The sequence below is a fragment of the Microchirus variegatus genome (assembly GCF_963457635.1).
Source record: "Microchirus variegatus genome assembly, chromosome: 22".
Taxonomy (NCBI): domain Eukaryota; kingdom Metazoa; phylum Chordata; class Actinopteri; order Pleuronectiformes; family Soleidae; genus Microchirus; species Microchirus variegatus.
In genome coordinates this window covers 10,897,977-10,925,106 of record NC_139823.1, presented here as the reverse complement: position 1 = coordinate 10,925,106, position 27,130 = coordinate 10,897,977, and the positions used below count along the sequence as shown (strand labels likewise).

At 40.9% G+C, this 27,130-nt stretch overlaps 2 protein-coding genes across 2 annotated transcripts in view; one reads left to right on the top strand and one right to left on the bottom strand.

Annotated features, from left to right (window-relative positions):
* Positions 1–2,259, top strand: part of serp2 (stress-associated endoplasmic reticulum protein family member 2) — a gene marked incomplete at both ends in the record, with an annotated part of 31,225 nt that extends 28,966 nt beyond the window's left edge. Inside the window, 2 exons of the mRNA XM_083908615.1 lie at positions 1,988–2,060; positions 2,219–2,259. Coding sequence (XP_083764741.1) covers positions 1,988–2,060; positions 2,219–2,259 — 114 coding nt within the window. The remainder of the gene's footprint in view (positions 1–1,987; positions 2,061–2,218) is intronic.
* A 1,410-nt stretch (positions 2,260–3,669) lies between these two features.
* LOC310942845 (TSC22 domain family protein 1-like) lies at positions 3,670–27,130 on the bottom strand. Its single transcript, XM_083908288.1, has 3 exons — positions 24,355–27,130; positions 8,133–8,184; positions 3,670–5,307 (listed from the first exon to the last, which is right to left on the bottom strand). The coding sequence occupies exons 1-3, from the start codon at positions 26,970–26,972 to the stop codon at positions 5,038–5,040; spliced, it is 2,940 nt and encodes a 979-aa protein (XP_083764414.1). The 5' UTR covers positions 26,973–27,130; the 3' UTR covers positions 3,670–5,037.

The window sequence follows — 27,130 nt, the reverse complement described above, 5'->3', positions numbered from 1 at the left end:
ACCATTTTTTTGAGAAACGTTTTTTTGGTCCAGAACTTGACAAAAACGTCATACTATACTATGTGGTACGTCCTACTATACTATGTCGTCCATAATGTGACCATTTTTTGAAAAAAAAAATTGGTCCAAAATTGGACAAAAACGACGTACTATACTATGTCGTCCAAAATCTGACCATTTTTTTGAAAAACTTTTTTTGGTCCAAAACTTGACAAAAACGTCATACTATACTATGTAGTACGTCCTACTATACTATGTCGCCCATAATGTGACCATTTTTGGAAAAAAAAAATTGGTCCAAAATTTGACAAAAACGACATACTATACTATGTCGTCCAAAATCTGACCATTTTTTTGAAAAACTTTTTTTGGTCCAAAACTTGACAAAAACGTCATACTATACTATGTGGTACGTCCTACTATACTATGTCGTCCATAATGTGACCATTTTTTGAAAAAAAAGAATTGGTCCAAAATTTGACAAAAACGACATACTATACTATGTTGTCCAAAATCTGACCATTTTTTTGAAAAACGTTTTTTTGGTCCAAAACTTGACAAAAACGTCATACTATACTATGCAGTACGTCCTACTATACTATGTCGTCCATAATGTGACCATTTTTTGAAAAAAAAAATTGGTCCAAAATGTGACAAAAACGACATACTATACTATGTAGTACGTCCTACTATACTATGTCGTCCAAAATCTGACCATTTTTTTGAAACACGTTTTTTTGGTCCAAAACTTGACAAAAACGTCATACTATACTATGATGTACGTCCTACTATACTATGTCGTCCACAATGTGACCAGCACTAACTCGTGCTGTACGGCTGATGTGATGAGCCACAATGTGACAAACTCACATCTGCACCTTTCATTGGATAATTATACACTATTTTCTTTCTCTTTTTTTCAGTGCAATTACATACTGTAGTTGCATAGTGGGGACATTTTAATGAGCATAATCTACGGTGGCCCTGAGGTGCAAAACACGAACGCAAATCACAAAACACAACACAAATCAAAAACACAAAAACATTAACTCAAAACAGAAACACAAATCACACAACACAACACAAAAGCAGAAAACATGAAAACAATAACTCACAAAGCAAACACAAAAGCAGAAAACACGAAAACATTAACTCACAACGCAAACACAAATGCAGAAAACACAAAAACAATACCTCACAACGCAAACACAAATCACACATCTGCTTTTGTGTTTGCGTTGTGAGTTAATGTTTTCGTGTTCTCTGCTTTTGTGTTTGCGTTGTGTGATTTGCGTTTCCGTTTTGAGTTAATGTTTTTGTGTTTTTTGATTTGCGTTTGCGTTTGTGTTTTTGATTTGCATTTGTCTTTTTTGATTTGCGTTTGTGTTTTGAAATTTTTAAACATTCTGGGGTCTGCAGTCTCTAGAATCAAAAGAGCCATTTTTGACCGCTCTCTACAACTATTTATGATTCATCTGAAGAAGCCAGAAGAAATGAAAAGCCCAAACATGACTCAGCCAAAATGTTTACATTTTTACTCTGAACCATACGATATATTATAAGGATTATTGGATTATATCGGATTCTGCAATTTTATCTGTCTGATGTCCGATCCAGTGATTTTGACCAGTATCGGACCGATATACCAATACTGACTGATACTGATTCGCAGCCCGAATATAATTCTGCAAAAACACACGCATCCTTTCACTTCCATTCATAAAGGTGTGCTCAATACAGAATGTATAGACGCATTTCCACAGGATACTTGTATGCTGGGTTCAACATATACAAAAGGTTTCAAGGTAGACAAAAAAGTTGTGGTTTCAAAAACACTGGTCAGAAACGAGAGTGCAGGCAGGGATCACTCGGGCCGTTAATTACCATGGCAACAGCAGTTAGTCACCTGTGTTTTTGATGGTACGGTGGCCAAAGGAGGTGACACAAGCAGTGATGCTAATGTACTCTGTGTATGTTTTTCTTATAGCGACCACAAGAGGAGAAGTATCCTGTGGGCCCCTGGTTACTCGCCCTGTTTGTATTCGTTGTGTGTGGATCAGGTAGGTAGCAAAGTGTGTGTATAGATTAGAATTTTACTGAAGTAGAAAACAAATTTGAAGTGTAAAACAAGCATGTTATCAAATATGCAATTAAATACATTTCTTTACAAAGACTTACATAATGACATGATCTAACGGGTGGATCTGTGTGCTTTCAGCCATTTTTCAGATTATTCAAAGCATCCGTATGGGGATGTGATTGAGAGGAAGCCTCCAGACCAAGGTCCCACCCCCTCCAGCCCTCACTGAGCCTGGCTTCACCCCTGAAACCCCCTATTCCCTCCAAAAAGGCCCAGAGACTGACACCGTAGTCCAGAGAGTTCATCCATCACCTCCTGCTTCTCCCTCCCTCGATCAGTGTTTACAGTGTTGCAGTCTGTGGTACTGACTTTTCTATGAACAGTCTAAAAAAAAAAAAACACGCTGGCTGCAGTACATGTGCATCTCATGGCTTACTTGGCGCCCGTGTGTGCGTGGAGGAGATGTGCCGACCGTGCAGTGACAATGTGCCATATGCGTCCGTCTCAGTATTCAGTTTTTTTTTTATAAATGTTGAGCACTTCAGGAACGCCCGGGTTTTCACTTCTGCTTTTGTTCAGTTTCTCAACGCACTCCCACGCACGCCGTGTACTGTGCTTTTCCAAAACAGAGCGTAAACATGTCAGCACAGTGTGGGGGTTGAAATGGCCGTGTGCAAAAATAACACTTGTTAACTATCCGTTAACAGCATGTTCTCCAAACAGTGAATTAAAGAGAAATCCACATCCCTCATCCACACTACAAATACACTATATTGACAAAGCAGAAGCTGAATTTTTGACTCGAACACACGGCACAGACGCCATGACATTTAGCCGAGATGTCTGCCATTTTTGTAAATCACTATTTGAGATCATTTCTACATGTTTTTAAAGGGCAAGATTCAGGAAGAGCAGTCAGAGACAAACAAACATTACCTCACTTCACCTGCTTGAGCTTGATGACAGATACCGGAGAAGCTTCTCAGTGAAAGACACCTGGAGGAGTGGAGACAGGGAAGAGTGGTCAGGCTTGAGGAAAAGCAGAGAGTAAAGTATAAAGTATGTAGATGTCAGTAAAGTCTACCTTAGCTCTCCTCAGGACTGAGGACAGATTTGACTGACGGTTCCACTCTTCTGGATTTGAGGACTTGTTGACCTGTAATATCTTCTTATACGTCCTTGGAGGTTCATCACATCATGTAAACTTCCATTTTCAACCTGTGTGTTTGTTTACAGAGGCCTGCACAAACTGTCATAACAGTACAGTCCTATTTCCATCCGTGTGGTAAACATTAATCAATTGAAGAATTAGGCTGCAAACGTTGAATAATGTTGAGGGGTTGGATGATTGCATTGTCCGCATTTTCAGAGATTTCTGTAGCAAAATTGTCCACAACCATATAATGGATGGTAGATCAAGTTTACAGTAGTAGTAAACCAGCTTTAGCCTAGGTTAAATAATACCCTGGATATAGAAGCCATCGATTAGACAGGAGAAATTAAGAGAGGCTGTCCACGTGCTTATTCTTCCTTAAGCATGTTTATTGAAAGTTGTGAAGTGCAGCTGTCAAGTGCAATTGTAGTATGTATGTTACAATATCTTTTCCAGTCTTTGCAGAAACATGCGCAGGACATGAGCATACAACTGATACACAGAATGTAAAAGAAAAGAAAACTTCTCCACAGTTGGGTTGTATTATGTATGTTGAGTTTTAAGGTACGTTTCATCCATAAGTACTTCACTGTCAAAAATTAAAAAAAAAAAAAAAATAGAAAGAAAAAAAAGTAACAGCTCATAAAAAGGTGCAAATACTCAAAAGAAAAAAAAAAAAAGAGTTTTACAGTCAAGAGTTGCTGTTGGGATATGAGCAGCCTGTTTGGCTGTTGGCTGTCAGTCAAATAACCTAAACTCCTGTTGATCCACAATCCTGGTAATACAGCAATAAAAATAGACAACACAGACTGGGCAAGACTTTGCACGTCACTCGCTTACCCACTTCAATCTGTGCGACCTAGATAGCATCTGTTATTTTTCTCCCTCTCCTCACTATTTTACAGAGTACTTACACTATACAGAAATATACATCTTCTGCCCGTCAAACTGTAAGAGGGAAAGAAATGCAGCGTAGCCCAGTGTCTCAACCCCGTCAAATAAGGTTTAAATTACACATGCCACTGCGGGGTTGAGAAAACAGCAACAATGAGCTCTGTCGAGGGCAAAAACAAGAAGCTTGAAAGTGAAATACTGAAAATAGAATATCGTCATCTCCATAAGAAACCATGTTTAGTTCATCCCAACCACCCACATTTGAAGTAACATCATCAACGCTGCCTAGTGTTGTTCAAAATAGCCTCCCCTCCCCTCCCACCGGACTCCCCCATTCCAGATGGGGACTGTGTCGTGATAATAACTGCTAACATTCTTCATTTGTCACTCGGAGAAGGATTTACTCTGCCCATCTCTATGATCTCTCAACATGTGACTTAGGGCTCTAGAGAGTGAGAGAGAGAACCACTTTTATTTACACCATTCAGCCAAAAATGTAACAGCCAATACAGTCCTCCGCTTCCTGCTCCTCCATATCAATAAAACCGACATCACTTAAAATCCAGACACAGGCACAGTGATTTGTTTTTTTTTTTAGGTATGTATAATGTCGCCACTGATACGCCACTTTTTTTTTCTTGGTAAGACATTCTAGTCGATATGTCCAAGGTTAATTTGGCAAATGTTCAATGATTCGTCCTCTTGTGACACCGACCCCTAAAGCAGCATCTTAAGAACGTCGTCTTTGCCGCTCGTCCCACAAGCTGCGTCCTTCTGGGAGATAAATATGTGCAAATTCTTGTCTTGACAGCGCAACCTCCAGCTGGAGAAGGCGGGGCTCAGCCCTGCTGCTCTGGCAGAAACAGTCAGTCCGTCTGTCTGCGTGTGTGCGCGTGCTCGGAACCACGCTTTACGCCGAGGGACCAGAGCTGTGCGAGGTGGGCTGCACGAGTGTGGTGGTGCTTGGTGGTCCTGCTGCGGCAGATGTGGGGGCAGCGGGCGGAGAGCCAGTCTGAACTTGGGCCTGGAACTGGGCCATTTGTTCTGGACTGGCCAGCGTCTTCAGCAGGGTGTTCTCCTGCTCCAACTGGGAGTTGCGCTCGATCAGCTCTTTGATCTGCTCCTTCAGGACCTCCACCTCCTCTCGCACGGCGTACATCAGGTGACTCTTCACCAGGTCCTGAGACAGACAGAGAGAGACATGCGGGTTTAGGACTGGAATTTATTTATAACATCCTGAAAACTAACCCGGGGCTTTTTCAGCCTTAACTAATCTGTAGCCCAATTTCTTATGCACCAGATTTTTCATGACACCGAAAACAAGATTACACTTAAAAAAATTAAAAATGAACACACGCACGGAAGAAACAAAAGCCAATATGAATCACATAAATAACCAGTAAAAATCAATGCTCACTCAAGGACAAATTAATTAACACCACAACGCAGATGAGATTTTGCAGAGGGTTGAACAATATGGGAAAAACATCCAATTGTTTTTTTTCCTATTTTTCATACTTTTCTAGATATTGCATCTGCAATGTGGTTTGCGTTATATATATATTTTTTTTTTAACTCAATCGTCAGTTCAATATTCACTGTGAAATACACTATGCATTACATTGACACCATTAAAAAAACATCTTCTCTGTGGCCTAATGGTTTACGATATTGTTTCCACCATGTGTGTATTTTATAAACACGTTTGAATGTGTTTACATTATGGAACAATCAACAGTAGGACAAATAAGCCACAGCCTTTGTGTTTTACTAATGGTATTGCAGTTGTTGCAATGTTGACTTGAATTTCACAGATAAATGTGACTCCATCCACCTTGCCAAATTTGAATGATTAAAAAAGTCACTCAGAGTTTTAAGATTAGGTTTCAAAACACGTGTAACGAACACGCAGTTACACACAAGCTCTGGTCTACTTGCTTAAATGAAGACCTCAGTCCGTGAACGTCACAGGTTTTTTTTTTTAAAAGAATAGTAACGTTTGTCCACTTTAACAAACATGTAGAAAGGCAACATTCACCTGCTCTAGTCACACCTTAAGGATCAATGACGCAAATGCCGCTCTTCGTCAGTGTGCGTGTGCAGAATATTAACGCAAAAGCTCTGCTGATAAACTGCCTGCTCAACAAACATGTAGAGGAGTGACGTTTTCACCATTCTGGCGATAATACACAAACACGGAGCTGATTTAGCTGCAGTCCTCCACCCTCTCTCTCTCTCCTTCCTCCTCAGCAGCACCTGCAGCCACACAGCAGCAGCGTGCGCTTCTATTTTGTCGTTCTTGCTTTCTTCACTTAATCATCTTTAGAAAATTTGAAATAAAGTGGCAGCTTTTCTGTGCGTTTTTTTTATGTCGAGGTAAGACATTTTTAAGGCAAAGCCAGCAAGCAAAGCAAAGGCAGTGCTGCAGGAGCAGGTGCAGGGTGAACGTCAAACTAAATCTATGGCTCCTGTGCGTCACAGAGCTATAGTTTAAGACACACCCCAAAAAAACAAAACAGAGGACTAGAGAGAAACTACATCCATGATTTACGCGTTATTTTTTTACGAGTTATAATTTACTATTGTGAAAATTATTTTTATTATTGTGTGTGATATAGTATTTATTTTACATTACAGGGTCTTCACATGATATGGAACGGTTCATCAGATTGTGCAAAAAACTACAACTAACCTTTTTTTTTTTTCAAGTCTAAAACAAATCAAACTGTGTTAGAAACCGAAAACGAACAAAACAAATCATAATTAACATGTACTAAATATTGGTGACCTCATGACACAGGTGAATCTGTTCAAACACGATGGAGTAAAAACACAATAAACAGCTAAAAAAAAAAAGGGAAAACGTGAGCGTGTTTCCAGGTTCAACATCATTAACCCAGCCCACATTAAAGTGCCAGCCAATCGGAGAGCCCAGATATTTATAACTGGGAGTGTGTGTCTGTCAGTTTGCCTAGCAACAAGAGGCAACAGAAGACAACAGAGGCAGAGTGAAACCAAGAGGAATGAAATAAAATGCGGCTGGGTTTTCTATTAATAAAGCATTAAAACCCCAGGGCATCCCTTAATAAAAACACACAAACTGCAATGTGTAGCTAGTTTGAGGTGGTTTGTTATTTTGTTTGATTTAGGTTTAAAGTAGCTTCTCTTGCACTAGCATTAGCTGCTATAAACAATACAATCAATTCCTAAGTTACTACATCAATACAATGCACAGCATTCTTTTTAAAACCTACACTGTTTAGTAACAAAGGATTTAATGTATGGTTATTACACCCTTTATTAACAAGGGACGTTTAATTAAGATAAAAAAATATATATTTTATATAAGACCATGGCGGCAGCAGCACATTTTATATGGTTACAAACAACAAAAACTCACAGAAATACTCAGACGAGATATTCGAATAAAGAAACACATGCTCGTCTTTGTCGCTGCAGCCACACACTTTTACCCTAGTCCATCACAGTATGTCATTAATATACTCACTGTGTTGCCTTTCATATGGATTAAAATACACGTTGGTGCAATAATCGACATTATCAAGTGTGAAACAAAAATATTTGCATATTGTCAAAGCCCAATATAGATGATCTTATATCATTATCTATAAAAAAAATTAGTGACATCTAATGATGAAAGTAGAGAGCGTTGTGTCAGGAAACTATGGTGGCCTTCATTGACCAAAAAGGATGTCATTTTTCTGCTCAACACACCCCCATTAGGACTGCTGTAGAAAAATGGCAGAGCAAGATGGCTGCCTGTGTAAAGCAAGCCCCTTGCTTGGAGTATATATAAAAGGCTTAATTTGATTTTTAATGTATACATACGAGATATACGCGTAATACTGACCTTTTTATGGAGTTTTATATTTAATTTCTGCTAATAAATGATCTGACTTACATGCCAGAAGAAATGTCAGATATGCATATTACTGTCTTGGCTGAAAACGGGAAAGAGAAGAGGAAAAACAGGGGGAGACTCACCATTGCTTGTTCTATCTTGTTGTCTATGGCAACAACGCTGGCTCCTGATGAACTGCAAGGAAGAAAAAGAGGAAAAATAATTTTAAAAAATGTGGACACAAAAGGAGAGAGTATCAGGGTGTAGTATCTGTGGGTGTGATGTAGGGGCCGCCGCAGCAGCAGCATCCTGAGCAGCAGTCTCATCATCATGACTGCTACCAGTGCACGGTGCTGAGCTGCTCTTCGTGTTCAGCCCTGCGGCTGTCCCCCTCCTTCATTCTCCCAACCGTCCCCCGTCTCCGTGTTTGGGCTCAGTAACAGAATATAAAAAGGTGTTGTTGTTTTCTTTACCTCTTGTCGAGTCGAACATGCGAGCTCTCCGCGCTCAGTAGCGACGACAGAAACGAGATGGAGAAATTTCTCAGCTGGCAGACGCCTAGGTCCATGGCCACGGTGTAACACGGCGCATTCATGCTGTTCGTGTCGTATCAGTCGAGCAGCCCCGGCTCCGCGACAACACGTCCACGCGTGTTTTTACTCCGCGTCGTGTCCGTTACAGAGTCGCCGAGCCACCGCAGTGGATAAAAACACACACGTTCACGGTCCACGGTTCGCTCATGTCGGCCGCTCCGCAAAGACTCCGCAGCTCAGCGGACAACCTGAATATTTTATCCGGCGACGCAGCGACAGCCCCGGCTGCTGATTGGCGGAGAGCGGCGCAGTTTGAATGATTTATGCAGGAACGCCCCCACCTGGCCCTCAGCTGACACGGTTTTACATAAAATATGCTGGGAGCGGAGAGGAGGTGGATGAAACCGGGGAGAACCGGATAGGAGAAAAGAAAAAGAGGCCTCCATTCTTCAGCGCCTCACCGTCGACATGTCAAAGTGTTTTTGAAAACAATACTGCCACAACAACAGACCAGAACGCAGTCTCCACAGAAACGCGGGCAAAGGGAATCCCTGTGTTATTTTGAACACACGTATACTGTATTTTCTCACTGTATGTGGCTGTTTTAATGCTTTATATATACACTTAAATGGTTTGTTCTACCTCGTCTAAGCTGTAATCAAGTACTGTGGCTCAACTCCTGCTGTTGTTATTGTGCAATTTAAATAAATGACAACAAACACCCAGTCGTAACAGTAAAAACAGTAATCTCTTCCAATGTTGAAACAACAAAAACAGATGGGAATGCCGAGTCATCACGCCATGTTTGTGTGTTAGACTTTACATTTAGTAATCGTCATTGAAAACAGCAGAAAAAGGTAGGATAGTGACAACAATAGTTGGATTTCAGTGACTTGGCATTCCCAAGTAATTAAAACCAGTTAACTATTAACCAGTTAAAACCGACCCAAGGAAATTCCCCCATAGAGAAACAAGAATCCCTTGCGAGGCATTTTATAATCTGCCGCCAAAATACAGGTTTAGTGAGGATGTTTTTCTGCCAGAGGACATGGCTCACATAAGATGTGACATCTGCCAAGATATTATTATTATATATTTTTTTAATCCAGAGGCTCAGAAAAAGAGAAGATGGTACTGGTTGTCTGTGAAAATGACAGCCCTGTCTGAACTTAAAAATGCATCATAGTAATATTCCTGGCTTCCTGGTATTCAAGTAAAGTGTCATAAAAACATTTTTTAAGTAAATGCATTGCACTTCACCTTAATTGTAAATAAATACTTGAATTTAAATACACAATGTATAGTATAGTATATAATACAATTTAATAGGGCTGCATAAATCACCATGAGCCATGCAATCCATAGGCTACATTAATCTTCAGATGATACAAACTGAAAAGGTTTAAATATCAAATTAGCAAATTAGCACATACATATGCTGCCCTCTTATGGTCCTGTATAGTACTGCAGGGCTGTGAAGCTGACAGGCAGTACAACATATAAAATAAACATATAAATAAATCAACTAAAACACATTCTGTTCTATAGGAACAGATAACAGGAATATATTAATTAAAGAATAAAATGGTACAAGCACCATCACACTGCTGCAGCACCAGCATCCAACTTTTAAAATAAGGTGGCGTAACGGGTATATATGTTATAGTCATTTATTCTACAGATTTGTCTTCTTGGCCGTCACCAACTAATTGACAACATTTTTAAAACGCAAAACAATGACAACTGAGCTCCCCTGTGTGTCCACAGACTCCAGATTGAGAATCGTTAAAAAGAATCCTGTAATAATCATTATATTAGTCAGTGGAGGTCATTGAAGATCAATAAGGTTGCATCAAAAGCTGGGAGTATCATCGTGCTGAACAGTCACACACAGACGCATCTATACAGCTGCAACCTCAAACATGGTGTAATCAAGATCTTCTCCCACAGACATCTCCCAGCATTCTCCGACAATCCACAACTCACACATTCCACGCACGCCCAAAATCCTCAAAATCACACGCCTGTCTGATCACACCTACCTTGCACATACCCAAGCATAAAGGAAACAAATACAGAACTCCTACGTTTTCCTCCTCCTGAATATGGGGCAATCAATTTAGAGATTTACAATAATATCTCTGCAAAAAACAGGCAATGTTTATGCTTCCAGAATAAAGGGAGCGGAGGCATGAAGATAAGGACCATAGCAGATACTGCAGGTCATTGACAAATTACATAGGACACTGAAGACCTTTAGATTGATTTAAATGCCAGTGTTCGGCTTTAAAAACAGGGGTATGGCTAATTGCGTTATCGCAGCCAAACTTATTAAGCAGCAGTGCGACGACGGGAAGCTCAAACATGTATAGTTGCCTGTGTAAACATACTGAATACTGTGGTCAGCCTCTGCTCACCTCTGATCCCAAACACTTCAACTCTTAAAAAGAAGCAAAACAGCTTAACCATTAGTTTCAGAGCCACACCTCTCTTTTCCAGTCTCTCATCTTTGACTGGAGAGGATTTAGCCAATTATCCAGACCCAAATAACCAGAGAAACTCCAGCTCTAATGTGATCACATTTTTCACACTGAGGTTACAGCACAATAACAAAACAAGTGATTCAAACGTAATTTTCTGCTTCTCTGTGAAGAATTAAATTCATAGAAATATGAGAATAGAATATGGAATGTGTGAATTCACCACAGTAAATTAGTAAATGGCAATAATTAATCTCCAACTATAAAGTGTACCAGTTCACAGTGTCCGTTTAAGCAGCAAATGACTGAATAATTAAAAAACAGCACTATATAGCCATGCAGCCTTTTGTGTGCAGCTACTGCAGTGATTGCTCCATGCAGCTAACTCCCTGTGGGTTCCCCATCTCTATTTTACCTTTTCAGATGCTGCTCCAGCTCCCAGAACAAAAGCTTCATGGCCAGCTCATCATGGCCTTGCACTCGTACGCCTCGCACCATCATGGAGCCTTCAGTAAGCACGAACATACACTCCACAGTGACACAGCAGTGTGTCCCGAGCTTCTTTGTCTAGTGTTTTCAAACAGCCCTTCGCTTTTTTCTTCTTAAATGTAGGGGAAAAGCTCTGTGTCACTCCTACAGATGCACTCCAGAGTGCAGCTGCATGGGAAATCAAAGGCGGCGACCCAGATTATGATGACTGTGTACATGTGTGTTTGTTATCCGTTCACTGCTGAGTGAATTACTAAGTGCAGACAGTAGCTGGACACACTGTGACGCGTGGTCATGTGATACCGAGAGTAACTAACCATCAACAGAGATTAGCATGTGGCCCAGTGATTTGCCTGCTTCTAAATCACCAGTCCCCTGTCCCTGATAGCCGGAGACACAGACATATGACACGGTAAGCCTCAAACCCTCAGCTAAATCATCCTTCCACCATCCCAGATACAATAACTCAGTCTCAGTGTTTCAAAAGAACAGGTTTTCATGTGCAGAAGTGATGGGGATGCTCTGAGCAAAACCTGTCATGGTTTGGATATGACATAAAAGGGACTAGATGGGACAGACTGCACAAAAAAGTTGGTGTATTTTCCATGGTACATTAAAGGTTGAGTAATGTAACCAGAGCTTTTGGTCATCACATCAAAATAGCCAAGAGCAGCCCTGACATCAACTTTTCAATTAGTATGCAGTTTCTGCAAACTTTTTAGTGTTAACCCCTCGGTGTGATGGACAAGAGACCCTGCACTTCAAAGCCTTAACTTGTCATTTTTCATTGAAAGGCAGCCTTAAGGTGGCTTAGTGTCCCAGCACACAGAAAATACAATATGTACTTGCAGAGCCTCCACCAGCTTACAGACCAACGGCCAAGAAACAACGGGTGGAGGGTGAGCACAATGCCAGGGATTTGACATGTCCAAACAACCTTGATGTGCAGGGGTGAATCAGTGTCACATGATTTGTGGGTGAGTCACTCAATCCTTCAGCGGCCACTACCAACAGGACATAACTTTAGATAACCTAGTAAAAAATCTTGGATCAAAATTTAGTCCTCATGTTCCTTCAAATATGGGAAAAACAGCTCTGAAGGGTCATCATTGATGTTTATGATCATAATATATTTTATCAGGATATTGATCTGTATGGTGGCTAAAAGTTTGAAAGTCCAGCACTGTATAATTTGCAGTGAAAGTATAATGCTGCTGTACAGCAGGCAAACATCACCAGATGGGATTAGGGCACGAGTCAACCACAGCACTGTGCTGACATGTTGTATATGTCAAATGTACAGTATCCTCAGTTCATAAACGAATAAAAGAAGTTACTGCTTTAACAGATTGAAAATATCTAATTTGTCAGTGCTGTAAAGAGTTTGTTCATACTTAAACCCCTGCCGTAGTTGTTGGTCGAGGTTTCTGTAACGTGGTTTCAACAAGCAGCAAACGATCACCTATCTTAACACAGCCTCGAGATAATTCACTGGTTTATTGCTAACTTAACCAGTCTCAACCTGATTGTCTGTGGATGTGTTTTTTCCTGGGGCAACAGAAACCGCAGTCTGGATTTGCAGCATATAAAATGAATTGGACGCACGAGTAAGTGAGTGCATCCATGAGTAAGCCTGTCTAAGTTATGAAGAAAAAGTTAAACAACAGCCTGCTTTGTTGTATGGACCGCAAACCTCAATAAATACAACGGGCTATATTTATTTATAATTCTATCTTTTGAATATGATTTGTTTTGTTTCTCAATTGATCCCCATTGCTTTTTGTTGTTCAGCAACATGTCTCCCATCACAAGAGGAACTGTCACATCCATCTTTCCAGGGACATGTGAAGTCTCAAAGTTATTAATACAGGGGACCTGGCATGTCCCAGTGGTGAAAAAAGGCCCACCGAGTTGTTAAATTGTAAAGGCTTTTAGCTGAGCTGGAGTTATAGTGGAAAGCACACACAGACTTTACCAGTAAGCACTGGCAGGGGTTTTCCATAGTCACACCCTGACTATGGAGAATGACACAGAGCTACAGAGTGAGTCAGTCAGAGAGGCTGGGAGGAATGATGAGTGGCCATTTTGCCCTCCAAACGCAAGAGAGACAAGCACTATAGGAGAATTTGGGCTGACAACAGCAAGTCCTTAGTCTTTACTTTAACTCCAACCTCACTCTAATGCTGTGTTTCCATCATGGTACAGTCAGTTGGTACAGTAAAGCCCTGGATACCAAACCAAACCACTCGGTGGAAACATGGCTCAACTCTAACGTACCCTGTAGGAGACGAGGACCCAGAATGGCCAAGATCCACCGCCTTAGCATTTATACTGTCTCAAATCATCTTGGATGGAGGGAGAGCAGAGAAACTAAGTACAATCAAATAGTGTCTTTAACTCTCATCATCTCAATCATCCAGTATCATTCAGCTTTTCATTTCACTTTGCAAATGACCGGGTCAGCATGAAGGCTTGAAGAAAGATGAACACCATGAATGATCTTAAACTACAGCACTATTGATGATTCTGCACTAAAGTCACCTATTCAGACGCATATTAACGCCGAGCAACTACATGAAGCTATTTTCTAACACGCACAATTCTCCAACATCCTTTAAAAGAATTAATGGCCAAATAGCAGATTATTTGCTCCAACGGATGAATTCTACATGTAATACGTTCACTCAACACTTGCACTAGGAGAAGTAATCCGTTGAAGAATAGGTCTCAACTCCTATAAACACAGAGGATTCAAGTTATACAACTTTTTTGTGCGATGCGTATGAGCAGGAGGTTTGAAAAATGTGGAGTGAAACCTGGCATTAAAAGGATTAGCAGCCAAAGAACACACAGCGCTCTGAGCCGAGACAACAGAGGACAGGAATAATGCTAATGCAGCAGTAAAGATGAGGAGGAGGGGGTTCGAAGGGGAACATATGAACGGGTTATGGTTATGTAACATGAACAACTGAAGGCACCTACAAGCCAAGAAATTACAGATGAATAACCTCACTACACTTTCACAAAAAACACATTTCATAATGTATTTCACTTCTGCTGCAGTAATGTCTTATTTCTCTTGAAGTAAAACTTAAGTCAATTAAGTATACAAGATTTATTTCCAAAATCAAATCATGCCCCCACCCCCACATTGTAATTTAACTTGTAATTAAAAATCATGAATCAAAAACAAAAGGGAACACAAGTTGTATTCAGCAACACTAGTAATGGTTCCTTGAAAGTTATATAAAACACTGAGGATCATTCAGATGTCATCAGTGAATTGATGAACAGATTTGTCTAAAGGGCCAGGCAATGCATAAAGAAACAGAGTTTATTCTCTGAAAATTGAGTATGTGGACGTCACCTCTAGTTTATCCATTTCATGAACAATCTATGGCAGTGATTCCCAATGTGAGGGCCGCGCCCCCTTAGTGGGCTGTGACGGTACTGCATGTGGGCCGTGTATGGCCGTTAAATATAAATAAATAAAAATATGTTTTTAATTTTCAGTTTTGTAATTCAGCTCTAAATCACTGTGAAATAGGTACGATAGATTTTAAGATTTCCATTTACTTATAAGGAATAAAACAAAACTTTGGCGTTTAAACTGTTGTTTTTCTTTTATAGCTAGCATAGTATGACATTTTAAGTGTCAGACAATCAGCATACAGGGAAATAAAGTGAAGTGGACCCAGTGTGTGTGGGCCCCAGAGGACGTATGACTATAAAAAAATAGAACCTTGTAGAGGATAAAGTGGCAGAAAATGAAATATAGCCAAAACAAGCCTAACGCTTTGATACCAGAATGGTTGAAATCAGACAAGAACTATGGGAGGAGTGAGTATTGTACAAAAAAATGTATGGAAGAGTAAGAAATCAAAACAAATGCACTTAATGTCCCCACAGAGAAATGATTCTAAGGCAGCTGCAGCACTAAGTCTGGGTCAGCAGCTGAGCAGCGCCACCAGAGGTTTCATAATGAAACCTCCTCTTTTACATAACCTGCCAGAATGGGTCAAGTAAGATACAAGGTCTTGACCCATTTCTTGCCTTCTGATTCGGGTGAACAGAAGTGCATGCACATCCTCATGCAAGATTACTAGTGTAGAGAAGAGGGCAGGAGCAGTGAGTGGATTAACTAATGATGACCACCATCACTGGGCTGGAATCTCTGACGACAGCAGAGCCATCATAAGCACAACTGAGTTACAAACAAACTAGCTGTTGTGTGTCCAGCATGGGTTTTACACACGGGAGGGCCAAAGCTGGTTGCATTACTTTTCTATTTTCCAAATAAATGCAAGGGTAAGGTCATATGATAATCTCAAATAATGTTATGCCATAATAAGTTCACATTAGACTCAGTCTGAGAGTCAGACCTCTCCTTAGAAATGATAAAGAGTCTCTAAAATGTAAATCTAATTCTTATAAACTACTCACGCACACACACAAAAGCCACAGAAAACTGTAGATTTGAGTTAATGTATGTATATAATTATTACTGTAGATAGGAAGAGGGAAAAATCATGTGGGAAAAGTAGACTCCTTTGAACTAGACACTGCTCCGAGTGGACGTTTTTTTTCCAAAATTGCATACGCCCTAAATGGGTCATGCAGCTAACCTTGCAAAAAATAAATGGAAATCTGTTCAGCATTTTTTGAGACAAAACACATTTTGTTGGAGCTTTTTGTAAAGCTCAACAATTAATAACAACATTATATAAAAGGACAGACTGCAGATTTGTTTTATACTACAGAGAATATTAACTTATTATCAATTAAGTAAGGCTGTAACCACTTGATATTTAGTTAGTGAATCACATAGTGTACACTTTACAATGCACAGACTGAGTCTTCTAATCATAAGTTATGATCAGGAGGTCGTCACTCTCCTGACTGTGCTTTAAAAAGAAGATTCTTTCAGACTTGTTTTGTAATGTTGAACATTTTAGATCACAGTGAAGCAAAACACAACTCGTTAGTAATAATTAAAAGTCTTACCTGTACAGCGAGGAGGCAGGGCACAGGTGAACATGAAAGAAAGAGAAGAAGAAAAAAGATTAATGACAATATACCAGGGAATCCTATTGACGGTCACTCAATCACATGGCTTCAGACTCCTTTAAAAATGTGGAAATTCAACAAAGTGGTGCATTGCCAGTTAATAAAACCATAACCCACTGGCTGTTGAAAGATGACAGACTTCAGGAGGTATAAAAGCTGTTAAACACTGACCTCTAGTGGTATAAATACTCAACAGCGGTTGCCTAATTACAATTCATTCAACTTCTCTCTATAGGCCTATTTAGACTTTCTAGTGCAGTGTAGAGAAAGGTTTTAAGCAGACAAACATGTCACAAAACTTGAATTAATACAGGTTATTACAAAAACACTGATATTGAAAGTGTGTACTTGATTGACACAAAGATTTGTGCTAACTTGAGGAGCCCCTCACAAACTGAATGGAACGTTTGTTAAGGTTTTCAACTCCAGTCCAGCGAATAACAGCAACAGAATTCCAAAGGAAGAATATATATTTAGGATGCAAAGTGGATCTTTTAACATGACAAATACAGGCAAAAAAAAGCCTCGTCTTTTGATATGTAACGTTGCCCATTTTTTTATCTTTACGTGATGTCTGTCCTCCGTCTCTGGTCCTGCAGTCCTGAATGTCTGCAACACTTGCTTTCTTCTCCTTACACTAAAGGTAGTAGTGGAACATTACTAAAAGGGTAGTAGTGAAGAATATAATGAGAGTACGAGGAACTATAATAAAGCATTACAACGCTGAGCGTACAGCCTGCCTGAATTAATAATAATAGTGGTGAGGAGGAAGAAGAACAGCAGATTAATGGCAAGGTGACTTACTCAGGACACCAAAGCATCATAAGTCCTTTGATGTAAAAAGTGACATAGTAATAGAAAAAGAGCGTGGCGTCACCAACTTAATTCAAAGCACGTCCGTCCGTCCGTCTGTTAATCACATAACTGTCCACACCATCCTTAAATGAGCTGCTTCCACATACCTAAAGACAGTCTTGCCAATAAGAGGAGATGCTACATAAGGCAGAGTGTGTTCATGCGCGTGATGCTGAGTCAGTTGAAGCTCGCTATGCAGTTACTGCACTCCAAATATCTAAATGGAAACTGAAGGGCTTACAGCACTGAGAGCCATAATAAAACACAATATATAACCAACTGAAATGTGTGGACAACTAATTAATACCCTTAACAATGTGTGAGTAAATGTTTAATGAAAGATGTCTACATCACAGTGACAAGAATAATTTAATGGGGTTTTATTTTAAAAATATAATTCACTATTTATGCCAACAGGTTATTTTAATTACTAGTATTAAATTCTGTCTATATCCTTTCTCTTCATCCTCCTGAGAACATGATGTAGCTGTGCTTTGAATATGACTGTGAGGATATATTGAGATATACGTGTACATATTTGTGCTTGCTTAGAGTTGCAGTTTCCCCAAAGCTCTGCTACCTACAAAGCCCCCAACTGTTCTTGAAACTACATTAGCAGCATGTAAAGGTGTGTACGAGAGTGCTTTCAGTGAGAAAGGCATCACAATACTGCAGTACATTTACAACCTATCACCAGCTTAGTAACTTTCATAGGTAAGTAATAAGACTGAAAAAAATGATGAGCAAAACACTATTAGGTAAAATGGCTAATATAATAACTGGCTAAATACTTAGGAACAAGAACTCAGAAACATTCAATTAATGCTGAGGATAAAAACATTTAAGTGAACCATTTGATTACAGAATTGTCTGTTCTGCTGGTGTCGAGACAAAATTGGAATTTTCATTTCTAGTGCACTGTCAAAAAAGAAGCTTGGTGCATGTGGGCAGCTTAACAACCAGCAGATGGAGGCAGAGCTCTGTTCGCAGGGCTGAAAATAGCATGAAAGCCACTGTAAGATGCCAGTAAAGTCTAAAGATAACTTACTAGGTAAATTATGTACAGAACAAATTAATTAAACTTCTGCGGTGGAGACTTCTGTGGCAAAATCTAGCAAGCAATCAGGTAGTTTCATCGTCAATGTGTGAACTTCAAACGAGAGCTACTGAATCTAAGTGGAGTTACTTTTACTGAAATTCCTGCAACATGAAAACAAGAGCAGCTCTCACCATCTAAGAAAATGTGTGGGACCTTTTTTTGTATTACCTAAACTTAACAATTAAAGGAATCCGCTAAATGGATTTTAGATTCACTTGTTGCAGCCTTAATGATAATTCTTGTCTTATACAGTAACATCAACACCATGATAAAAAGAATCCATTGTAAAATCTTGTGATTACCATATTGCCTATGTTAAGCAAGCTGAAGATATAGAGATTTCATTCATTCATAAAACTATGACTGACAAGACAATCAGAGTGACGAGTAACATGTCACATAACATCTGGAGATGGCACCCACTTGAAAATAAGCCTCGTCTGTTCAGATGAAAACCACTCATATAATCAATACCTGATATGTAATGACAAAAAGCAATAATGAAAATCAACTGCATTGTCGCCATCAGAGTGTGTGTGTGCGCGCGCGTGCAGTTCCTGGAGCTGACTGGTCAGTGTTCTAATCATAGGAATGCCGACCATGATTCAGCACATTGCCTACATGGTTAGGGGGCTGACAGTGGCAGTCCAATAAAGGCCTAACGATAAAAATGTGAAATACGTGGCTGAAGATAAAACCCTCAGTTAACACCACTGACATGCATCACACATGCCTTGCACAAATATAATGTAGCACAAGGGATATATATCAGAAACTGGCTTCTCTGACAAAACCCCCATTTCCACAAAGCAGCACAGTTCGAGGTGCGATCGGTGCAGTTATTTGTGTTTCCTTAGTCAAACATTGAGAATGGTACAAAAATAACTCCATACTGCCCCAGTTTAAGGCACCCTTCCGTTGGGGTACCAAGCATGTCTGTTCAGCTCCACAAGGGCGGCACTAGTAGACACACAGTAGCACTAGCAAGTGTGACTCCAACAACTATTATTATTTTCCAAATCAGAGTTTGGAAGGTCTTTTTTCACACGAGTATTATTTTTTTGCCGTCATACACTACACCGATGGAACTCAAGAAACTACTGCACATAAAAGGACACCCACAAAGTCAATCCGGTGATTAAAAACAATGGAATACTTGTTATAGATCCTTAGCAATATTAGCTTACTGTCATCAGCATTAGGCCCACAGTTGACGATGTTCCCATTCAACACCAAGCATCCCACATTATCTATCAGGAACACAGAGGAGTTCAATGTCTACACAGTCCCCTTAACTAATAAAGAAATAAATCAGCAATACTATCAGCCACAAAACATGTGCATGTGTCCTTTCAGGCAAGAGACAAAGAGACACTCACTGAACATCTCATTAAGTTAACAGTATAACTCACTGACACTCACAATGCCAAACAAGCCATTAAATTAGAAAATAAATCCTGATCATCAAAGAGACTCTTAATTCATTAATCAAACGCCACAATCGTATTGCTTTGATAATGCAGATACAAAAAGAACCACAATCAAAGAGTGCATGCAGGTTAGACTAGAACAATGTGTATGTGCTCATATGTGCTGTTTGAATGTTAGAATTAGGTTAGGGTCAGGGTTGTGTAATAGCCATGTTGGGTAAGTGTTGTTACAAAAGTCATGCAAGTATGCATGTACTACGCGTGTGCGTTCAGGGGGGAGGGCAATTTTCTCATAGATGAAAGGCAGACTAAAATACAATCCATTATCATCCATTACAAGCCATTAGTTGTTCCCTCTGCACTCTTAAGTGAAACAATCCCGTTTATTGATGGAAAAATAAACCATCAGTGAGAAGACAGCAGAGACAAATGAAATCAATAACGCATCTGCATACACAAAGCATACAAATGAGCAACACACAATGTGCTTTCTAAAGACATATGCACATGTGAATGGCCCATGTAAGCGTGTATTATCAGAACACAGGCTCTATGCTCAGCATCATTCTGCCATTCATGCTTTCAGTGCTTGGCTTAAAAATAAGTAAATATTCAGTAGTGTGTGGTGACACCCATCTCCCTCCTCCTCTGCCATCCTCTCACACACACACAGTGTGTTGCTGCTCTGCTGTGTTCTGGTGTTCTCTGGCTTGGTCTGTGTGGTCGGAATGTGGGAGGTGTCAGCAGCATAACAAATAACAAATGCTGTTTACTTTTAGTGAAACACCAGTGATGTGTAATCAAGGACAAACCTATAGTAAAAAGCTACTGCTACTAACATAACATCTCGCAGCTTAAAAAAGCACCACACCCCTCCAGTATAGGCACCTGGCATCATTTCCAGCGACACTCAAAAAATATCTCGTCAAGGTGCCGTAAATTGCCGACATTTAACCTTAAATCTAATTTATGAAATTCAACCTGAGGTAACAAACCACTTCACAATCCTGAAAAGAGGACACATACACCCACCAAAGATGTTGATTATACGACACACATCCCACCCTCCCTTGGAACAGCAAATGAATTTATGTTATAACAGGTGAACAATGTAACATGGCGCTAATTGTGTTGAAACAGACTCTAATGTGAGGGTTAACTGAGGTTAACAGCATGTTTCAACTGATTTCACTGTCAGACATTCTTTGTTTATAGTCAATATGAAATCATATTAGGGATGGGGGTGGGGGGTATCGATACAGTGAAAAATCATGATATTTTGAGTGGTGATACATCGCACCAGGTATCTATTTTTGAACTAATGTTACAAATTTTAGTCCACTAGATGGTCCCAAGTGCTCACTCTTACTATAGCTGTTGTGTGAGTATATCGCAATATATGATTTAGCAAAAATATTCAGTATTTTTTCAAAAAATGTGTGTCAATTATCATGACAATGTTTAAACTAATTTGGTGGAATGAGCTGATGGTTTCCTCTGGATTGAGCCAATGAAGAAAATGATCCACATAAGATAAGGCTATACATTTTAAAACCCATGAATTTTTGACACAAGTGCTACAACTCTACTCTACTCTATCAACTTTATAATGTAACTTCACCAAAGCAATGTCCATAAAAAATATCCACATAGCAGACACTATGAAATTAAGAGGACAGCATCACCACAAAATGAGCAACATGGTCAGCATGTGATAGATAGCTCACTGGCCTGCACTGGCAGGGGGGAGAATTCATTCACATGAGACAGACACCGATAGCCCTTATGCTGCCAGCCAGCCGATACAGTAATATGAGCTAATAGTTCAAGTTCATACCAACAAAAGCTCAGCGTTAACAAAAAAAATGTAATGCCTCAATAACCACATGGTTGGTACAGCAGGGGCTTCAGGAAAACACACATAAATAAATGCAGGTTTGTTTACAAAGAATTTGTCCGCAGCTCAAGTGAAGTGAGTGGCACAGATCAAATCAGAAAACAATAGCCTTAGTAGCAACTCAAGAGATGTTAAGGCATGTAAACCTAGAACAAGGTCTCAAAACTTTCATAATGGAAAGCAATATTTTCCCAGTTTCCAGACAAATATTGAAAGTTTAGCTTTCACAAGTTTCGACACTTACAAAACTACCATGAATGTGTGAACTTGTCTCCAACAACCAGGCCGTACGTACCATACTAAGCCAGTTTTTGTTGATCAGTCAACAGTAACACCTCCTGTCACAAGACATTCATCAGTCTGAAGGTTTGACAGGAGAACTAAACTGCAGAGCATAAGCACAAACAACATGTAAAGAGAAATATGTTCACACACACAACCACATCCTCGTGTAGGAAGTCATGCATATGGTAATATATGCTGACATTAAGAATATTTGCTCTCACATCAGTTACATGCTTGCTTAGCACGTAGGCATTTGGCATCAATTTCTAAAGACTGTCACTGTTAAATGTACATACAACTACAGTAGTCAATCGGCAGCAGCAGTCACCCACCCTCTCTGAACAGTAATGCTGTTAATGCTTTTAATGAAAAGAATATTGGGATAATTTTCTTCCATAGCAATAAATTGCCTGTTGATATATTTATATCACCTAAATCTCATGGTTGCAACTAGAGCTGGGCAATAAAATAACAAAAATAAATGATATTGTGATAAATATTTTATTGCTCAGCTCTCGCATTGCAACCCTGAGATTTGGGGTGAATATATCAACAGGTGACCTTCAATGTATTTATTTATCAATCAATCAATATCAGTTCACCATCACCTGATGTGTGGAATTTAAAATGACTCAAATGTGTGGCATAATATCTGGTTTTTGCAATACTTGTTTAGTTCATTGGCTGCCAGCCATTTTCAGCGCAGAACTGCCGAGCATTTTACAGCATTTTGACTGATTTTTCAAGACCCATAAAACGGTGTGGTCTATGACTATGTAAACACCAAAACCACCAAAAGAAAGAGTAGACTCTCTTCTTTCGTCGGACATCTTTGGCAGTGAACTTTTGTATTTGAATTGACGTCTCTGGACGTCTTTGGCAGCCAATGAGTTAAGGTGCAGAAACTGAAAAGGGCTGAGAAATGGCCAAAGAACAACTGTTAGATTTATTAGTCATTAATCAACACGGAAGAGGGAAACTCAGCAAGATCTGTGTTCTTCCACACTTTTGACAGCAGATAAATGTACAGATAATATCTAAAAGAGACAAATTTTGCATTTCTGACTAGGGCTTTGGATTTGCCCAAATACTGCTTATCATCAAAGACAATAATCCACCTGATCCCACATAGATTTTGCATTCCTCAGAGTTAAACACCATGTGATAACAGTCATCATCCTTCACACACACTGAAACTTAGCTACCATTATTACAATCACTTTATCCTGGTTTTCCCTAACCGCCTGTTTATTGCAACTTTATTTCAAAACAGTTAATAAGGTAAAAGCTGGGGTAAACAATTCAAAGGTCAAAGAAAAAAAAAGCTTGGGATTGTTCAGAGTGACTGAAATGTGAGCCATTTCCTGCTGCTGCAAAGTGATTAAAATTCCTGTCAAACCTCAAAAAGAGCTTTTTAAACCTATCATTCAGAGACCATTCCATGGGATTTTCATTTGGGTCATAAAATGAATCACCAGCAAACTGTAGTGACAAGAGGACTGACAAAAAAGAATGTAGAAAAAATGGATGGGAGAGGAAAGGGAGAGCACTCAATAAAAATCAATAAGCTTTTAGTGAAAGAAACTGGCTGCTGAACTATACTATTCAAATGTAAACAAGTACGTCGTCATTTCATCCTCATGACTACATCAAAAGATAGAAGTATTATTTTTAATCCTTGCTGGGTGAAGTGTAAACAATTAAAGGAAGACAATCATTAGCTGTAATGTTTTGTTTCTTATGTAGGATTAAGTCAAGAAGTGTACTGAGAGGGTGTATACAGCAAACTGCCCAAAGCAAAACAATTATGTCCAATAAAGCAGAAAGTCAAGACAAAAAAATAAAATAAAAAAGAAATCAGACAGACACTAGGTAAAATGTCGAATCACTGCAGCCACTCCATAAAGACAAGAGACGTCACATCCAGCTGAGCCCTGCACTGTGTTCCGCTGACAGAGGACAGACAGACTGTAGCAGCCTGGCCACTGTCTGCTGGCTACCCAGGAAACAATAACACTCTTTTTTGCCTCACAGCTGCCACAGCAACCACTGAAATCATCCAGCTTCAGGATCTGAATGCTGATTTAGGCAACTTCTATTTTAGCAGCACAAATCACTTAATAACAAACTTTGATTCCACATTAGTGCTGAAATGTGCCTTCGAAATGGAAATGTAGTCACAATTATTGCAATAAATAAGAAAAAAAAAACAGAATGTAAGAGCACTCACCCATCATCCTCTCCATCGACAGTCTTAAGACCAACTGCTGCAGTTAAGGCACTTGTGGTGGTGGAATTGCCTTCAGCTTCCAGCCCCTGGCCGGTGCTGGATCCAGATCCAGCCTCTACACCAGAAAACTTGGGGAGCCCCAACAGAGCCGACTGGTGCTGAAGAAGCAGCCGCTGAGCATCTTGCAGCTGAGTGGTGGTGAAGGTGGGCAAACTAGCATACAGGGCACTGGCCTGGGCAGCATGAGCGAGGGCCTGGGCACTGCTGTGGTCCTGGGACAAGCTGATAGTAGATAGCTGGCCGTGCGGAACCTGCACAGGCATCCTACCACTGTTTCCACTGTTATGGGCTATGGGCTGGGAATCGCTTTGTGGGTTGGGAGGAGGCACACTTGATGCAGACAATTGGTTTTGATGGACTGTGGTGGGATGTTGGGATCCTAGGCCTGGATTTTGAATTTGCGATAGGAGCGACTGTGGCTTTGGCTGCTGGCAATCCAGATGGTGATGGTGGCTTTGAGGCTGTTGGACAAGACCTGCTGCACCAACATGAGAAGGTATAGTGGAAGTGGTGGCCTGAAGAGATGATGCATTAGCTGGTACAGAGGGGGCTAATCCAGGTTGGTTGGAAAGAGGTTGAGAAGCAGCAGCCTGGGAGATACCTTGGTGTGTCTGGGTGTACTCAGGTGGCCTCACCTGACCCGAAGCTGCTTGAGGAGCAGCAGCTGGTTGCTGTGGCAGCGAAGCATAGACCATCTTCTGCTGCTGAACATTCACTAGGCCCTGTGTGGAGCCAGATGGTTGATTCGCAACTGCCTGGGCATAGGTGAGCTGCTGCTGGGATAAAGAAGGTGTAGGGAGTCCAGAGGTGTTATGGTGGCCTGGCATGGCAGCAGGTTGATGAATGTTTGTAGGAGCTGAGGGGGGCACAGTTGTTTTCACATGTGAATGGGTTATATCCTGGGTGTGCATGTGAGGTTGGGCTTGTGATACTCCCATAGTTAAACCACTGGGGTGAATTCCTTGAAAACCGTGAGGAGGGGAGGCATAATCCTGGAAATGCTGGGGTACAGGGGGTCCCCCAGCCTCTCCACTGCACACACTTTCACTATAATGGCTCAGTGTACTCAGAGTACTGCTCACAGAACTACCACTTGTGCTTTCCCTCTCTGAGGATGCAGCAAGGTTCTCAGAGGGGTGCTGACGCATGCTGAGGGACCCACAATCAGATGCAGAGGAACTTGGAGCAGAGGCTGGCATATCCTTGTCATAGAATTCAGTACATGTCCATCTGCCCTTTTTGAAGGGCTCAGAGCTAGAGTCCAACTTCACAACCCTGAAGCGAGAACTAGTGGTGGTAACTGGAGGGGCTGGAGCAGGAGTTGGTGAAACAGAGGTTGTGGCCATGGCTGCATTCACAGGTTGCAGCACAGCAGATCCAACTCTCCCCTGATTCGCACTAGAGGGTCCCATCCCTCCAGAGGCAGTGACTGCAACAGCAGCAGCAGCAACAGTAGTTGTCGTCATGGTGATGTTTGAGCTGATGTTATGGTGTTGCTGAATCATGCCAATTTTAGAAGTCATATGGTTGCCGCCAGCTACAACTGTGCCACCTCCACTCCCCCCACTACTGCTTATAGCATTGAGAGGAAAGCCACCACTGCTACTGCTAGCACTCGTGCTGATTCCCCCCCTCACAGGCACATTGGCAGAGCTCAACATATTCACATTACTAATGCTGCTGGTCTGGGGATTAACTATACTAACTGTAGTGCCTGTAACAGAACTGTGCATTCCAGGGACAGATCCAGAGGCCACAACCCCAACAGACTGAGCAACAATATTTGGAGGGACAGTCTGGGAAATATTCTCTTGAGGGCCCCCTACATTTGAAGGCATTTTCTGGGTGATGCGAGGTAAAGCTCCAGCAGTGAGGGCACCCTGGATGCTCCCAGACCCAGAGGACAGAGAGAACACCTGGCCATGAGACTGATGAGGGTGTTGATGGCCGTTCACCATTGAACCCCCATGTTGCTGAGCTTGGTTTAGTGCATGTGGGTGTGAAGGCTGGTTGGGTGAGACTGCCCCGGGGGTCTCTGCCTCATGGAAATTATTCAGTGTCTCTTCCGAAGAGCTTCTCTCTGCTCCAACGACATCATTAGCCCGGGACAGAGACACGTCCAAGATTTCAGAAGAAGACAGGTCCTCTGTGTGGGACTCGTCCAGATCATCATAGCTTTCTGTGTCCTCCGCAATACTGTTGTTGGTACTCACAGATATTTGTGCTGGGGTCACACTTGTGATCTGGAAACCACTCTTCTTTTTCATCTGAGCTCCGGCTGACTGTGTGGGCTGGGGCTGGGAGAGGAGATTCAGGCTGTGGGGAGGAGGATGATGGGGACCAGGGGAGGATGAACCAGCAGGAGGTTGGCACTGGATCAGCAGGGAGGACTGATAATCATCGACTGAGACGTGGCTGTTATTGACCACCGGGTTCGCCGGTGTTGACAGCGTGGAGCCGTTCCCGCTGCCTGTATTGCTCCCCTTTCTGTGAAAGACAGCCGGATGCGCCATCTTTCTAACACTGCCAGAGTCTCCTGCAGGGTCCGGATGATGCATTTCGACAGAATCCGGGGGGTAGTTGGTCTCTGACAGTATGCAATAAGGTTGCAATTCGTTAACGGCGCCGTTTTGACAAAACTACGATCAACAGGCAATACAGTCAAAAAATTATAATAAAAAAATCTACGTGGACTAAGCGTTGAGTGGCTGTTTAC